The sequence below is a fragment of the Podarcis raffonei genome, chromosome 3 (genome assembly GCF_027172205.1).
Source record: "Podarcis raffonei isolate rPodRaf1 chromosome 3, rPodRaf1.pri, whole genome shotgun sequence".
NCBI classification, from domain to species: domain Eukaryota; kingdom Metazoa; phylum Chordata; class Lepidosauria; order Squamata; family Lacertidae; genus Podarcis; species Podarcis raffonei.
In genome coordinates, this window is record NC_070604.1 from 122392489 (window position 1) to 122410274 (window position 17786).

The 17786-nt window shown below is 47.4% G+C and overlaps 1 protein-coding gene across 1 annotated transcript in view; it reads left to right on the forward strand.

Moving 5' to 3' along the window:
* The window catches only part of SCARA5 (scavenger receptor class A member 5), a 96440-nt gene that overhangs the window by 68161 nt on the left and 10493 nt on the right, over positions 1-17786 (forward strand). Inside the window, exon 7 of the mRNA XM_053383840.1 lies at positions 11449-11505. Within this exon, the coding sequence (XP_053239815.1) occupies positions 11449-11505 (57 nt within the window). The remainder of the gene's footprint in view (positions 1-11448; positions 11506-17786) is intronic.

Here is a 17786-nt window from a genome sequence, read left to right on the forward strand (position 1 = left end):
ACCCCCTGGACCAGAGCACGCCAGGCACTCCTGTCTTCCACTGCCTCCTGCAGTTTGGTCAGACTCATGCTGGTAGCTTCGAGAACACTGTCCAACCATCTTGTCCTCCGTCGTCCCCTTCTCCTTGTGCCCTCCATCTTTCCCAACATCAGGGTCTTTTCCAGGGAGTCTCTTCTCATGAGGTGGCCAAAGTATTGGAGCCTCAGCTTCAGGATCTGTCCTTCCAGTGAGCACTCAGGGCTGATTTCCTGAAGAATGGAGAGGTTAGATCTTCTTGCAGTCCATGGGACTCTCAAGAGTCTCCTCCAGCACCAGAATTCAAAAGCATCCATTCTTCGGCGATCAGCCTTCTTTATGGTCCAGCTCTCACTTCCATACATCACTACTGGGAAAACCAGAGCTTTAACTATACAGACCTTTGTTGGCAAGGTGATGTCTCTGTTTTTTAAGATGCTGTCTAGGTTTGTCATTGCTTTTCTCCCAAGAAGCAGGCGTCTTTTAATTTCATGACTGTTGTCTGAACATTGATAGTGTTCTCCTCCATGATCTTCAACTTATATATTCCATTCATGAATTACTTCCCATAGAATGCCTTCAAGTGATTTAACAAGGAAAACCATTGCAGCCATTCCAAAAAGCAACATTATTGTAATTATAAAAACAATTTCAGATTTGAGGCAGGCATTAAAAAGACACAGTTGTTTTCAACCACAAAAACATGGCAGAAATGTGTTCAGCATCTGGACTTCAGAAGCAGGCTCCCTTATATCCCCGCAGTCATGGCGGTGCTTTGATTGACATGGGTTTAAAATGCAAAACTGCACACGTATAGATTTCCTTCACATCACTACTGGGAAAACCATAGCTTTAACTATATGGACCTTTGTTGACAAGGTGATGTCTCTGCTTTTTAAGATGCTGTCTAGGTTTGTCATTGCTTTTCTCCCAAGAAGCAGGCGTCTTTATAGGAACCTCAGCCATCTAGCTCTGTATTCTCCAGGGCTTCAGATTCAGGGCTCTCTTTCAACCCTCTGGAGGTAGTGAGAATTCATGGCTGGCCCCTGAGATCATGACTGTCCTCCACGATGTTCTCTCAGTTTCCCAAATGCTCGCCGCAGGCTCAGAAGGTTTGGGAACCACAGTCTGTTTCATTTTCCAGAGCACAAGTAGTTTGCTAGGGGATGGGTCTTTATCACAGACCGGAGTGCTTGAGAAGTATGCTTAAGTACATCAAATTGGATCACTTTTGAATAAATAAATATTGAAAATCCCAGGAAATGAAAAAGTGAATAGTTTCAAAATTTGAGATGGACATCTAGGATGCCCTTTCACAACCTGGCACTTTCAGTTGTTTGTCATAGAATTGTAGAGTTGGAGGGGACCTCAGGGGTCATGTAGTCCAACCCCCTTCAAGGCTGGCATCACAGCTCAAGAATCCATGGCAGATGGCCATCCAACCTTTGCTTAAAAACCTCCAAGGTAGGAGAGTCCACCACTGCTTGTGGGAGACTGTTCCACTGCTGAAGAACCTCTTACCTTCAGAAAGTACTTCCTGATGTTTAGTCAGAATCTCCTTTCCTGAAACTTGAAGCCATGGGTTCGAGTCCTACCCCCCAGAGCAGCAGAAAACAAGCTTGCTCTACCTTCCATGTTTGAGATATTTGAAGAAGGCTCTGCTATCTCCTCTCAGTCTCCTTCTTTCCCCAGGCTAAACATCTGCAGCTCCTTCAACCATTCCTCATCATGCTTGGCTTCCAGACAACTGTCATCTTGGTCTCCTTCCTCTGCACACCTTCCAGCTTGTCAACATCCTTTTTAAATTGTGGTGCCCAGAAAACATGTGGTGAATTCAAAACATCTGGAGGGCACCAGGTTGGGGAAGGCTGATTTAGGCAAGGAGGCCATCGTCTCTGCCAAGGCTCCCCCCTCCGTTGCCCATCCAGCATCTCCCTCCTCTAGCCTGGGAAACTCTCTGTGGCCAAGGCGGCTCGATTCCCTTGTTAGGAGGAAAGTTTATCTTGGCTTCTTGGCGCTGCCCGTCTCCGTTTGCCTTGGCATGGGGGGCCGGCAGTCGGCGAGGCTCTTTCATTTCCAGAAAGTTTTATCTCCTTCTCCATCCCCTGAAGACAGATTAGATGGGGAATGGACAGAATGGGGCTCTTTCTAACTTGCTCGGAGGCGCAAGCCAAGGGCGATTTACCGAAAAAGTTCATCTTTCCAAGCGATGGCTGTTTTCGATCACCGCTAACGGCGCAAAAACGCTTATCTGGTTCACACTCACAGGATGTGAGCTAACACACTAATACTCTCATTTCGAAAGCAGGGAAACCAAAATGAGACGACAACAAATCCCCTCTCAACAAAACAAAACAAAATATTTACACAGAGGAGCTTATGCCTGATGGTTAAGTGAGGAAGCTATGAGCACACCAGTATTTTCCACCCAGAAGACACCTGTGCTGGGAGGTGGACTAGATCAGTTGTTTGCAACCTTTTTTTGGCCATGCCCCACCTAAGCATCTCTAAAATCCTGATGCCCCCCCAATGGCATATACCGTATTTTTCCATCTATAAGATGCCCCCCATGTATAAGATGCCCCCTATTTTGGGGGAGTCAGATTTAAGAAAATGGGGGAAAGATGTACAGTGGTACCTCTGGATGCGAATGGGATCCATTCCGGAGCCCCGTTCACATCCAGAGCAGAACGCAACCCATGTCTGCGCATGAGCGGGTCATGATTCGCCGCTTCTGCACATGCACATGACGTCATTTTGAGCATCTGCGCATGCACAAGGGGCGAAACCCAGAGGTAACCCGTTCCATTACTTCCGGGTCACCGCAGAGCGTAACCTGAAAACGCTCAACCCGAAGCGACTTTAACCCAAGGTATGACTGTATAAGACACCCCCTAATTTTTGACATTATTTTTTAGGGAAAAAACCTAGTCTTATACACGGGGAAATATGGTAATTCTTATTATTCAGAAAGTGAACTTCTGTTCACGTGGAGGAAGCCAAAGGGCCATTAATGTGATCTAAACAAGCTTCAAAATTGCCACCCCCATAAAAATCAAATTGCCCCCCTGTCAGGCACATTGGGAACCATGGGACAAGATGAACATCCAGGGAAGCTGAATGTTCAGGACAGAGAACAGAACATCCTTCAAACAGCACAAGAGTTAATGTTGGAAATGTAAAGAAAATGAAGGTACATTCTTTCACCTTTGGTGGACGTGCCCAAAGATTAAGGCTTTCTGGGAGATGATCTATAATGAAATGAAAAAGGTATTTAAATATACCTTCCTGAAGAAACCAGAGGCCTTTCTCCTGGGCATAGTCGGCCAATTGGTGCCAAAGAAGGATAGAACTTTCTTTATGTATGCTACAACAGCAGCAAGAATACTCATTGCAAAGTATTGGAAGACACAAGATCTACCCACCCGGGAAGAATGGCAGATGAAGGTGATGGACTATATGGAATTGGCGGAAATGACTGGCAGAATCCGAGACCTGGGAGAAGAGTCGGTGGAGGAAGACTGGAAGAAATTTAAAGACTATCTTCAGAAATATTGTAAAATTAATGAATGTTAAAATGATGTTTGGATTGAAAATAAGTGGCATTAGCAACAAAGTTAATAAGAATATGCAAAAATGAATTGATAATGGATGAAAATATAGATTATAATATGTTAAGACACAGAGTTAAGATAAATGAAAGAGGGTAAGGATTTGCTGATTTGATTATTTAAATGGGAATACAAAAAGGGGAGGTGTGAGGAGGCCAAGGAAATAAGTTAATGAGTTTAAAGTCACAAAGAACTGACTTGTTTTTAATTCTTTTTTAGTTATTTGTCTTTTGTATTTGTATTTTGTATTTTTATTCTTCTTTTTTCTTTTGTATGTATTTTTCTATGTTCTCTTTTTTATATCTTTTTTCTTGATATGATCTTTTTTATTTTGTAAACCTATGTCTTTGTAAAACCTCAATAAATATTTTATTAAAAAAAAAAAAAACAGCACAAGAGTTAAACTATGGAACTCCTGGCCAATCTTCATGGCTTTAAAAGAGGATGAGATGAATTCATGGGGCACAAGGCTCTCAGTGGCTGCTACATGTCCAGGAGACTAAGAGGTCTATAAATGTGAGGGTCTGAGGGGCCACTTTTCTTGAAGATTGGCACAACTCTACTGGCAAACCACCCTAGAGAGGTGTCTCCAGTTATATTTATATATGTGAACAGTTTTGCCAAAATGGGAGACCCCCAATTTATGTCCAGGAGAAAAATATTGGAGGGAATCATGTCTTCCCCTGGCGCTTTTCCAGGATGCATTGATGAAATCAATTCTCAAATCTCTGTGGTGGATACAGGTGGCCAACTAGGGAGATGTGAAGAGTTCTCTATCTTAGAAGGTTTTAATATTTGTATTAGATGCCTGCTTCTTGGGAGAAAAGCAACAGCAAACCGAGACAGCATCTTAAAAAGCAGAGACATCACCTTGCTGACAAAGGTCCATATTGTTAAAACTATAGTTTTCCCAGTAGTGATGTATGGAAGTGAGAACTGGACCATAAAGAAGACTGATCGCCGAAGAATGGATGCTTTTGAATTATGGTGTTGGAGGAGACTCTTGAGAGTCCCATGGACTGCAAGAAGATCAAACCGATCCATTCTGAAGGAATTCAGCCCTGAGTGCTCACTGGAAGGACAGATCCTGAAGCTGAGACTCCAATACTTTGGCCACCTCAGGAGAAGAGAAGACTCCCTGGAAAAGACCCTGATGTTGGGGAAGATGGAGGGCACAAGGAGAAGGGGACGACAGAGGACGAGATGGTGGGACAGTGTTCTCAAAGCTACAAACATGAGTCTGACCAAACTACGGGAGGCAGTGGGAGACAGGAGGGCCTGGCATGCTCTGGTCCAGGGGGTCACGAAGAGGCGGACACGACTAAACAACTAAACAACAACAACAATATTTGTATTCAGCTTTCCCAACAATAAATGTTGAGCTCAAAGGAGCACACAATAACCACACGAGCACCCTGGATCCTGGAATGCCCCGTTTTTTGGTCTGGTGCGATTCAGCTGGCTCCGTGAGAGCTTGGGACCCAAAAACGAATGTCCCCCTTTTGATCAGCGGGATGTTGGATGGTCTGTAATCCAACAAAATAGCAGAGAAGGCAAGCAGCAAGAAGAAGTTTATCAGTTAGTTAGAGCGTGGTGCCAATAACGCCAAGGTTGCAGGTTCGATCCCTGCATATTTCTGCATTGCAAGGGGTTGCGCTAGATGATGCTCAGAGTCCCTTGCAACTCAACAATTCTGTGATTCTATGAAAACAATTAATAGAATTCATTTCATAGTATCTTATACTATTGCCGGGATACTTCTGAACTGCATGGAGCCTTACTCCAAACCAACAAAAATGGATTTGCCACGGGTTGCCAAACGCATTCATTTTCAACACTGCGACGGGTGCAAACCTCATCCGCCACACACAAATTATAGAGGACTTCTGAGTGCCAGCAACGATGCCCAAGTCTGTGCGTCCAACTTTTCCTTCAGCAACTGCAAAAATGACTTTCTCCCTGCCAACACCCCCCCCCAAAAAAAACACCCTGCCCCTCTCCCTTCTTGGCTTGATCTTGCGATAGATAGATAGTCCCACACCATGGAAATGGATGTTGTTCTTAAAAGATGTGTTTCGAATCGGCGCATGAGCCCTTGCGCACCATCCCACCCGCTGGTGTAATGAAAGCGTCCAGCTGTTCCATATATTTAATGGCTCTGGCGGGACCCTATCAGGAAATATTGTGCTGGGAATTCTGGCTTAGGGTCTGGGAGCAGAGCCAGGCCAGATGGTCTTCCTTGTTTCCTCAGGCAGAAAGGCGTACCGGGGTAAGGGGTGCCACCTTCCCCTCTTAAAAACAACACACACACACACAAATCTTTTCTGCACCCTCTTCCTCTTCCTTCCACCCCCAAATAGGTACCTGGAGACCATCATCCATCACCATCATGACTCCATCATGATGGAGAGCCAGTGTGGTGTAGTGGTTAAGAGCGGTGGACTCGTAATCTGGTGAACTGGGTTCGCTTCCCCGCTCCTCCACATGCAGCTGCTGGGTGACCTTGGGCCAGTCACACTTCTCTGAAGTCTCTCAGCCCCACTCACATTATATAGTGTTTGTTGTGGGGGAGGAAGGGAAAGGAGATTGTGAGCCACTTTGAGACTCCTTAAAAGGTAAAGGGGTTGCAGCGCACATCTCACTTTATTGGCCGAGGGAGCCAGTGTACAGCTTCCAGGTCATGTGGCCAGCATGACTGAGCCACTTCTGGCGAACCAGAGCAGCGCACGGAAACGCCGTTTACCTTCCTGCCCGAGCGGTACCTATTTATCTACTTGCACTTTGACGTGCTTTAGAACTGCTAGGTTGGCAGGAGCAGGGACTGAGTGACGGGAGCTCACCCCGTCGCAGGGATTCAAACCGCCAACCTTCTGATCGGCAAGCCCTAGGCTCTGTGGTTTAACCCACAGCGCCACCTGCGTCCCTTAGGAACTCCTTGTTGTTGTTGTTTAGTTGTTTAGTTGTCTCTGACTCTTTGTGACCCCATGGACCAGAGCATGCCAGGCACTCCTTAGGGGAGTGATAAAGTGGGATATCAAGTCCAAACACTTCTTCTTCTTCTTCTTCCATCATCACCTTAGCGACCAGTGGTCCAAGCATGGCAACCCTTGGCTTAAAGCCATGATCAAATTATAAGGAGAGGGAGATGGGGAGGCTGTTCACTCTTACCTTTGGGGAGAGCTCCTGAGCTACTTTTTAAAAATGCAATGTTTTTGTGCATTTGTTTTGCCCTGGAGTGCGCCACTTGGCACTAAACTGCCAGTCAATCTCATAAGAACATCGGGAGAGCCTTTAGCTGGATCAGGCCCATGGCCCACCTCATCCTGCATCCTGTTCTCACAGCAGCCAACCAGATGCCCCAAAACTTGTGAGCAGGATCTGAGCATAAGAGCAACTCTCCCCTCCTATGGTTTCCAGTAACTGGGATTCAGAATTTTGTTGCCTCCAGCTGTGGAGGCAGAACAGAGCCATCCTGGCTAGAAGACATCAATGCCCCTCTCATCCAATCTTCTTTTAAAGCCATCCAAGTTTGTGGCCATCGCTGCTTCCTGTGGCAGGGAGTTCCGTAGTTTAACTCTGTGCTGTGTGCCGAAGGATTTTACTTATCTGTCCTGAATTGCCCAACATTCAGCTTTGCTGGACGTTCACGATTTCTAGCATTAGGAGACACAGAGAGAAAACTTTTCTTCCTCCACATTCTTCATGTCAGGAATAATTTTATAAATTTCTCCCTTGTCTCCTCTTATTTGTCTTTTCCCTAAACTAAAATGCCCTAAACCCCGTGGCCTTTCTCTGTAGGGCTCCATAGCCTTGATTATTTTCTGAACCTTTTCCAGTTCTTTAAAATCAGGTCCCACCTGGAGTCCTGCGTCCACTTCTGGACACCACAATTTAAGAAGGATGTTAACAAGCTGGAAGGTGTATTAACTTATGGTCTGTGTGTGTGGTTTGGGAGCTGCACGGCCAGGGAAAAAACAATGCTGTCCAGGGTTGCAAAGACTGCAGAGAGAATAATTGGGTGCACTCTTCCCACCTTGGGTCAAATCTACGCTTCCAGGTGCCATAAGAAAGCTGCAGAGATAGCGCAGGATAGTGCGCACCCTGGAAACGATCTCTTTCAGCTTCTGCCTTCTGGGTTATAAAGACTAGGACTAGCCGTCTGAGAAACAGTTTCTACCCAAATGTGATTTTGGTTTTAAATGCATTGTAAGGAGTCTGAATGGGAGCATATTGTATTTAAAAATAGGGTATCAGAGTTTTTAGGGGGCTAACCAGGTTGGGATAGCTGGGATAGTAGGTTTGTTGGGTTTTGAATGTCTTGTGTAGATTTTTCAATTTCGTTGTTCTGTATGGGACAATGACAATAAAGATTATCGTATTGTATCATATTGATCTGGAAACCAAGCCTTATGAGGAATGGTTGAAGGAGCTGGGAATGTTAAGCCTGGGAAAGAGGAGACTGAGAAGAGATAGGAAAGCCATCTTCAAATATCTCAAGGGCTGTCACAGGGAAGATTGAATAAAATTAGGAGATGTCCAGTAGGACTTTGGGATTCTATTTTGGGCCCTATACTTTTTCTCCTATAATTTTGAGACCACTGAAAAGACTCCTGTTTCAAAGAGACCCAAGGGCTGGATGAACCCATCTGGTCAGATCCAGTAAGATACCTTTAAGTTTTCGCATGGGATCAGGCCATTCCTGACCCACTGAATCTGGCATATATGTGCAACGACTCTGTCTAAAGCAGCTCGTGAATCCCTGCCAACCACACAAACGCTCAGGCTCAGAAAACATATGTTTTTAATTGGCCGAATGGTTAAAAGGGAACAGCTTGGCTGGGAGCGAAAGAAAATTTGATCTGGCCTTGTTTATTGGGACTTGGTGGTCACCTATCAAGTCGCTGGTTGGCAGGAAGCCACGGAGGAGGGGGCGGGGCGGGGGGGAGCCATGGGCCAAACCATCGCAACGCCACTTGGGCCACCAAAATGCTGGAGAGGGAACCCTTTGACCGGATGCCAGGAAGCTGGAGAACTGGCGCCAATTTCCATGCCTTGCCTGCGCACGATGCAAAGTCACTTGGCTATGCCACCCAGAACTGGGAAACGTTTGCCAGCAGGTTAGAGAAAGGGGGTGAGGGGTGGGCGTCCCATTTATAGGGAGGAAAGAATCCAGAGAGCGAAGGAACATCTGGAGGCAACAGCTGGAAAACGTGGAGGCTGGTCCATGAGGGCGAAGGTGGCACTGGCCCACTGGCCTCGCTCCGCCCGCCATCTCACAACCAGTCCAGGAAGTGGCAGCACCTGTCAGCTTCCTGTGCCCCCTGGAGTCTCAGTGTTGCCCTTCTAGGACTCGGCAGGGAGGAGGGCACGGACAAAACTGTTAGAATTCCTGCTCCGTGATTGCAGTCATGGGATTGTTGTCTATGTTTTGACTCCATGGAGTGGGAAGTGACGGAGACAGGATGTTTGTGTTACTGTGTTCCGTGAAGTGGGACTATTGTCCTTTGTTCTTTTTCTCTTTGCTGTCTGATGCTAGAGAGAGAGGGAGCCATGTTGCAGTGCTCCGTGTGGGTTTATATGTAAATAAAGTAAAGGTAAAGGGACCCCTGACCGTTAGGTCCAGTCGTGGCCGACTCTGGGGTTGTGGCGCTCATCTCACTTTACTGGCCCAGGGAGCCGGCATACAGTTTCCGGGTCGTGTGGCCAGCATGACTAAGCCGCTTCTGGCGAACCAGAGCAGCGCATGGAAACGCCGTTTACCTTCCCGCTGGAGCTGTACCTATTGATCTACTTGCACTTTTAGGTGCTTTTGAACTGCTAGGTTGGCAGGAGCAGGGACTGAGCAACGAGAGCTCACCCCGTCGCGGGGATTCGAACCGCCGACCTTCTGATCGGCAAGTCCTCGGCTCTGTGGTTTAACCCACAGCGCCACCCGCGTCCCGTAAATAAAGTAGATTAGCCAAAATGCTGAGTTGCTGTGTTTCGTTACGCAACTGCAAAGACTCTGCGGGTCCGTAAGTGTGCCGGTGTCGGTTGGCATTGGTCGCTGTGATGTTTGGGCTGAAGAAAACTTATGAAGCTCCCAAACAATCAACCAGGAGGGAGAGAACATGCCAGTCGGGCAGGGTCCTACTCGAGTGTAGGCTGAACTCCTGACAACTCTGTATAGGAAAATGAGAGAATGAGAGGACTGCAGGTGCAGCCATCCCTGGTAGACTCCGATCGCCTCATCATAGAATTGTAGAAGGGACACCAAGGGTCATCTAGTCCACCTTCCCTGACCCCAGCGACTAAGCTGCGGAGGGAGGCTTCATGCTGCCTATCAGAGCAGCCTCCCAAATCCTACTTTCATGCAAGCAGGAGTGGGGCGAGGATCTCTCAGCTGTGAAGGGAGGCTTCATGCTGCCTATCTGAGCTTGAGTGTAAGCAGGAGGGGGCAGGGATCTCTCAGTTAGGCAACAGGAAGCCTCCTTTCCCATTTGAGGGATCCCTGCCCCCTTCTGCTTGCACACAAGTAGGAATGGGATTGGGGCTGCTCCAATGGGAAGGGAGGCATCGCGCTGCCCGAGCCTTGCCACCACCACTGCTCTCGGCCCTCCTTCTCCGCCTTCCATGCCTGACGCACCGCGCACTGCTTCCCCGCCACCACCGAAGAACTAACAATTCAGGGGCTTCCCAGGCTCATGGAGAAAGGAGATAGAAGCATCAGAGGAAGGGAAAACGTGGCGGTTGAGGTCAAGGCAGCAGCGGCCTCTCTGCCACTGCCACTGGTGCAGCATCAATGTCTCGAACATGTAGTATTTATTTATTTAATTTTAATGGAGAAAGGAGATAGAAGCGTCAGAGGAAGGGAAAACGTGGCGGTTGAGGTCAAGGTGGTGGCCACCGTCTGCCACTGCCATCGCTGCAGCATCAACGTCCCGAACACGTAGTATTTAATTAATTAAAGTTTCCCCGGCTTCATTGAAAAAATTCTGGTAACCTTGGAAAAGATTTATAATGAATTGAAAAAAATGTTGAAATATACATTTATTAAGAAACCAGAGGCCTTTCTTCTTGGAATAATAAGTTTAGAATTGCCCAAGAAAGATGTCGGATTGTTTTTGTACACCACAAATGCAGCTAGAATTTTGCTGGCCAAAAACTGGAAATCACAAGAAATACCAACAGTGGAGGAACGGCAGATGAAGATGATGGATTTTGGGGAGCTAGCTGACCTGACCAGAAGAGTCCGCGACCAGAAGGAGGAGGAGCACTAAGAGGAATGGAAGAAATTCAAAGATTATCTAGTTAAATATGATAACTTAAATAGAATTACTTGCAAGTACCAAATTGGCCTAGGATTTAAATATGTGATGTTGTAGAATACTATGGCTAAAAGTTAAAATGAAAAGAAAGAAAGATGTAAATGGACTAACTAAATTTTATGTGAAATCGGTTTTGGAAAACTGCTGCAATGATTTATATGGAAACTCAGCCAGGGGGATTCAAGGAAGTCGCCCAACAATGATATCAAAAGTGGAATTTTTACAGTTTGGGTATATGTTTGTTTGCTTGTTTTTCGATGTTTTCTTTTTTTGTTTGTGGATATGTTTGTTATAAAATTGGAAAACTAATAAAAAAAATGAAAAAAGAAAAAAAAATCTGGTAACCTTACCATAAAGCCCACTGGGTGTGACTTTGGGCTGGTCGGTGGCTCTCAGCCTAAACTATCTCACAGGGTAGTGCTGATTATTATTATTATAAAATAATAATGCAACTTGAGTGTTCCCAGGCACCTCTGTGAGAGCATTCGGTCTGATGCCTTTTTTTCTGCTTTCAGGTGACCGAGGCCCAAAGGGGGAGAAGGGGGAAAGAGGAGACCGAGGCAGAGAACCAGGTAAGACAGGGTTTTGTTTCTCCTCTGTGGGTTGCCACCTTTTTTTCCGGCCGGTGCTCCGATGCCTTTAACTGCCACGTGAGAAAAAGGCATTGAAAGCGTCATCGACGGGCAAAGCTGCACCTGGTGAATTTCTGCAGGTGTGGCTGCTGTTAAAGGGCCCAAGGGCCTCTCCTGGGTTGTATTTATTAGTTTTTAAATACATAGATTTGGGTTCTAATTTTGATGCTGACGGATGCAGGAGATGCTCAGGTCTAGGGAAATGTGGTCCCTGTGGGTCTTAAGGATAGAAGATGGAGATTTGTGTCTTTGTCGTGCAGATATACCACATACAGATATGCCCAAATAGATTTGGAAACAAAGAGCTGGCTAACAGCATGAGTTACAGGATGCACATTCGCAACCCGCAGTGTTTGCAACCCGCAGCGCCACTTCTGTGCATGCACAAAGTGCAATTTAGCGCTTCTGTGCATGCACAACCACCGAAACCTGGAAGCAACCTGTTCCGGTACTGCCAGGTTTTGGCAGGTGCGTAACCTGAACAAACGCAACCTGAAGCGGCTGTAACCCGAGGTATGACTGTATCTGTTCTGATTCCTCCAGCAGCCATGTGTTCTAGCCGTATGAAAGAGGGAGGAAAAATTATCCCTCCCCACTTTCCCATGCTACGCATAATCTTATAAAATCCATGATTTCGCCTCTTCTTTTCTCTGAACCAAAAAGTCTCAAACACTGCAAACTTTGTTCGTAGCAGAGTCGCTCCATCTTCTGGATCATTTTGCTTGCCTTTTCCAAATTGACAGTAGCCTGTGAAATGGGCGCAAAATGCTCCCATGCTAGATAGATTAGATAGATAGATAGATAGATAGATAGATAGATAGATAGATAGATAGATAGATGATAGATAGATAGATAGATAGATAGATAGATGATAGATAGATATAGATTTTGGATCCTAACAGTTTTGAAGATGTCCGTTCCACAAACAGAATAAGAAACGGGCGTCTTTCTTTCCTTCTTCCTTCCTTAACCGGGGAGATTCGGAGAGCAGTGCTCTCTCTACACTAGGGCATAAATCTCCCATTTCCCTAACAGACACATGGTCCCAATTATCCCGGCCGATGATATCTTTGTGCAGCTGCATGGGCTCGCGGGCTTGTTTTCCTAAGCAATCATGTTTATTTCTTTTCCTTATATTTTTCCCTTTTGCTCAAGGTTCAGAGAGGTAATAGGCTCAATAAAAACAAATGCACAGAAGAGGAACAAAGGCCACGGGAAACTCTAGGGTCTCGTGCAAAATGGGGGCCCGGGGGGTGGGAATGAGCATGTAAACCCCTGGGCTACAGATTGCTTTTGGGGGGTGCAATCTAGGCATTGCTGGAAAAAATAAAATCCCAAGCACCAGGGAGGTTCGTATTGACTTTCTAAGAGTAAGGCACCCGACTAAGAAAAAGGGGCCTCTCACTGCAAACAATTAACAACGCTAGCAGAACTGATTTAAAAAGACTTGTAATGTTGACAATTAATGCCTTTTTATATTTATTTAAAATTTATGACGATTGGAATGAACAATATGTAAATTGGAAGAGGCACAAATGCAATAACATAGAGAGGAATTATGAAAACCATGAGGCAGAAAGGAGGGAAGTTGATCAGCTCATACGAGCAAAAACCAATGTGAATAACAAGGATGTATTTTAATATTATGAAATGGAAATTTAATAAGAAAAATAAGAAAAATAAAGAGAGAGAAGGGGGCCTCTTGCGGCTGGCCTAAGAAATACTGCGGCAAATATGGCATTTTTGCATGCAGAGGAAGAGAAACAACAGCCGTTAAAAGAATCATAGAAAAGTAGAGTTGGGAGGGACCCCCAACGGTCATCTAGTCCAACCCCCGTCAATGCAGGAATCTCAGCTAAAGCATCCCTGACAAATGGCCATCCAACCTCCACTTAGAAACCTCCAAGCAAGGAGAGTCCACAACCTTCTGAGGGAGTTTGGTCCACTGCCATACAGCTCTTACTCTTTGAAAGTTCTTCCCGATGTTTAGTCAAGAGGATTGTAGAGTTGGAAGGGACCCCGAGGGTCATCTAGTCCAACCCTGTGCAATGCAGGAATCTCAGCTAAAGCGTCCATGACAGATGGCCACCCAACCTCTGCTTAAAAACCTCCAAGGAAGGAGAGTCCATCACCTCCTGAGGGAGTCCTTTCGACTGTTGAACAGCTCTTAGTGTCAGAAAGTTCTTCCTGGTGTTTAGTTGGAATCTCCTTTCTTATAACTTGAAGCCAATGGTTCGAGTCCTACCCTCCGGAGCAGGAGAAAACAAGCTTGCTCCCTCTTCCATGTGACAGCCCTTGAGATATTGGAAGATGGCTATTGTATGGCTCCTCTCAGTCTCCTCTTTTCCAGGCAAAACATACCCGGCTCCTTCAACCATTCCTCATCAGGCTTAGTTTCCAGACCTTTGATGATTTTGGTTGCCCTCCTCTGCACACATTCCAGCTTGTCAACAGCCTTCTTAAATTTTGGTGCCCTGAACTGGACACAATATTCCAAGTGCAGGAATCTCAGCTATAGCATCCGTGGCAGAGGGCCATGAATGTCAACAAGCTCTAGTGTTATTAGAGAGGGAGAAACATTTTCTGTCCACTTTCTCCACGCTGTGTATTATCCTATAAACATGCAACAGTACCCCCAACCATCTGACTGGACTGCCCCACTTACTCTACGCAGCTTCCAACAAGATAGAAAAACACAGTGCTACCGTATTTTTCGCTCTGTAAGATGCACTTTTCCCCACCTAAAAAGTAAGGGGAAATGTGTGTGCGTCTTATGGAGCAAATGCAGGCGGGAGGCTCTGCTCAGCGCTCCATTTAAAGAGCCTCGTGGAGAGTGTGTGTGGCTCTTGGGGGCTTTTCCCGAGGAGGGCTGCCCTTCTCCCTCCTCAGGGAAAAGCCCCCAAGAGCTGCACACTCTTTAAAGGGAGCGCGGCTCTTGGAGGAGCCTTAGCCGCGCACAGCCTCTCCCCGGCAGGGGATGCTGCATGCGGCTATCCCATAAGCCAGGACAGCCAGCGGGATCGCTGCGCTCAGGAGCAGGGACCAAGCAACGGGAGCTCACCCCGTTGTGAGGATTCGAACTGCCGACCTTCTGATCAGCAAGCCCTAGGCTCTGTGGTTTAGACCACAGCGCCACCTACATCCCAAACAATAATGACACAACTGTCTTCTTTAAAAGTAATAATAAAGTTTTCTTGCATTCAGTTCACAGTATTGCCCTGAAGGCAGGCTTTATCCTATAGTTACAGGTACACCTGTAGCCAGGCCCCAGAGTTTCTACCTTGTGGCTTCCATCCTCTGAAAGGATGAGCCATGTGCTGCTAGCTAAGAGCAAAAGATGAAAATGAGTCAAAAAGGGAAGATGGCTGTGTGACCAGCCCATTTATAGGGTCTGTCAGGGTCACGCCCATCTACCTGGTCACACACAGGGGGACAAGGCTGCAGACCAGGTGTGACAGGAAGTCCTCTTGGCTGGAGCAACATCCCCCTGCATGTCCACTCTGGGCAAACAGGAAATGTTGTACAGTGGACGCTCGGATTGTGAACGTGATCTGTGCGGGATGCACGTTCGCAACCCGCAGCGCTGTGTTTGCGTGCGCGGGGGTTGCGATTCAGTGCTTCTGCGCATGCGCAAAGCATGATTTAGCGCTTCTGTGCATGTGCAACCGCCAAAACCCGGAAGAAACCCATTCCGGCACTTCTGGGTTTTGGCCGGTCCGTAACCCAAAAAAAGGCAACCTGAAGCGTCTGTAACCCAAGGTATGACTGTATTTGACTGTATTTCAATGAAGGATACATCATACACAGATGTGTAGTCCTCCACTTCTTGCTGGACTACAGCTCCCATCATCCATGCCCATTGGCCATGCTGACTCTTGAAGCTGATAGGATCTGGCATCTGCAGAGTTACAGATTCCTCCATCCCTAAAGGTACAGCATGAAAATTCCCCTTTCTTTCCTGGAGACACTGCAGGACAAACCCCCCCCCCCCCAAATCTAAATGAGCAGCACAGCTCTGGTCTCCTGCCCAGTCTCCCGGCTCCAGTTAGCATCCATTTATGGGACCTCTCTATTGCGTTCAGAGCAGGTGCGGCTCTTAAACCGGCCCCAGCGATGAAGCCGCCGTTCCGGCAGGTGAAATATCCCACCAGGGAGGGAAATGTCCACACCCAACAGCTGAGGATTGCGATGACTAGCTTGGACCGCAGCCCAGCCTTCCTCGCAGCAAGCAAGCGGCACGCCTAGGGTGCCCCTCGCTCAAGGAGACAGCCGCAAATGGCTCCAAGATGTCTCTGGGAGCCAGTGGGAGACAGAGATTGGGTTGCCAAGAGCGACAGGCGATGATGGCTTAATGGGTGGGGTCAGGGGCCGTGGAGAATTAGAGGGACCGGCCTTGCGCTTTCGTGCACAATGACACAATCGGCAAAGACTCAAGGCCAAAGTGGGTGGGGAGAGCATCAAGCATGCAGCCTCATCCCTTTGCTCGCTGCAATCCAAGTCGTTGGCCCCACTTAACCTGGAGAAGGGATGTCTTTTTGTTCCCGGTTTTGTGCTGAAAACAATTTGGTCCACTGCCCAGCAGTGGGGGGAAACTGCCTCGCTGGGAGGTGAACTAATCCTTTCCCATTTGCTACTCAGAACTTATCCTTGCATCGAGAAATGCGCATGAGTTTATCTGCGATGAAAGGATTGCTGTTGTTGTTTAGTCATTTAGTCGTGTCCGACTCTTCGTGACCTCCTGGACCAGAACACACCAGGCCCTCCTGTCTTCCACTGCCTCCCGCAGTTTGGTCAAACTCATGCTGGTCGCTTCGAGAACACTGTCCCACCATCTCGTCCTCTGTGGTCCCCTTCTCCTTGTGCCCTCCATCTTTCCCAACATCAGGGTCTTTTCCAGGGAGTCTTCTCTTCTCATGAGGTGGCCAAAGTCTTGGAGCCTCAGCTTCAGTATCTGTCCTTCCAGCGAGCACTCAGGGCTGATTTCCTTAAGAATGGAGAGGTTTGATCTTCTTGCAGTCCATGGGACTCTCAAGAGTCTCCTCCAGCACCAGAATTCAAAAGCATCCATTCTTCGGCAATCAGCCTTCTTTATGGTCCAGCTCTCACTTCCATTCATCACTAGATGAAAGGATAAGCTGCACAAATAACAGAAAGTCCCTCTTCACGGAGTGCAGGGTTAAACTATGGAACTCTCTCCCACCAGAGGCACTGATGGCCACCAAGCTAGATGACTTTAAAAGGTTAGACGGATTTATGGAGGAGAAGGCTTTCGATAGCTAATAGCCGTGATGGCTTGGCTGTGTCTCCGCAGTTTGAGGCAGCAGTGCTTCTGAATCCCAGCTGCTGGAAATCTCAGGAGGAGACAGGGCTCTGTGTTCAGATCCCGCTTGTTGTGCTGGGCCTGGGGGTAACCCAAGCAACACGGTCCAGGTCCAGTCCCGAATCCAAGGGTTCCTTCCACGAGGAGTCACTCCAACGGGGCCAAGGCAGGAAACCAGGCTAGGTCAGGCACAGGGTCTCAGGAAGGTTTTAGCAAACAGCAATGTTGCTCTCACAACCTGGGGTGGAGTCTGGCAGCCTTTTATCTCTGTCGGGTAATGGCTGGTCCTGATCCCCCGGTGACTCACCTCCCTGTCTTGCCCAAAGGCGAGCACTCCTCCTGTGAGTACTCTGGTCTCTCCTTCTCTCAGACCTCAGTATCTGCAGCTCAGGAGACGTCGGTGGGTTACTAGACCCAGAGGCCACCTCAGCCTCCCCTGACCCAACCAGTAGTGGAGCTGCTGTAAGTGATGGCCCAGCTGGAGGCAACGAGGTCATCCCCGCATCTGGAGCCAGGGCAGGCTCAGGCCCCTGACTCGGCCCAGCTGGTGCTTGTTCCAGGAGAACCTGTGCAGACTGAGACGCTTCAGGGTCAGGACCCAGACTCGGTTCAGGTGATGCCTGAGGCAAAGGATCTGGTGCAGACTGAGTCTGAGCCCAAGTCCCAGGCCATCACACTTGTGGATTTCCCAGAAGTGGCAACTGGAGTTCCATAGTTAGCTTTGCACTGTGTGGAGAAGTCCTCTCTTTTATCCATCCTGAACCTTCCAACATTGAGCTTCATTAGGTGTCCATGATTTCTGGTGTCATGAGAGAGGGGGAGAAACATAATTTTATAAACTTCTATCGTGTTGCCTCTTACTCACCTTTTCTCTAAACTAAAAACAGTGCCGTAAGCTAAT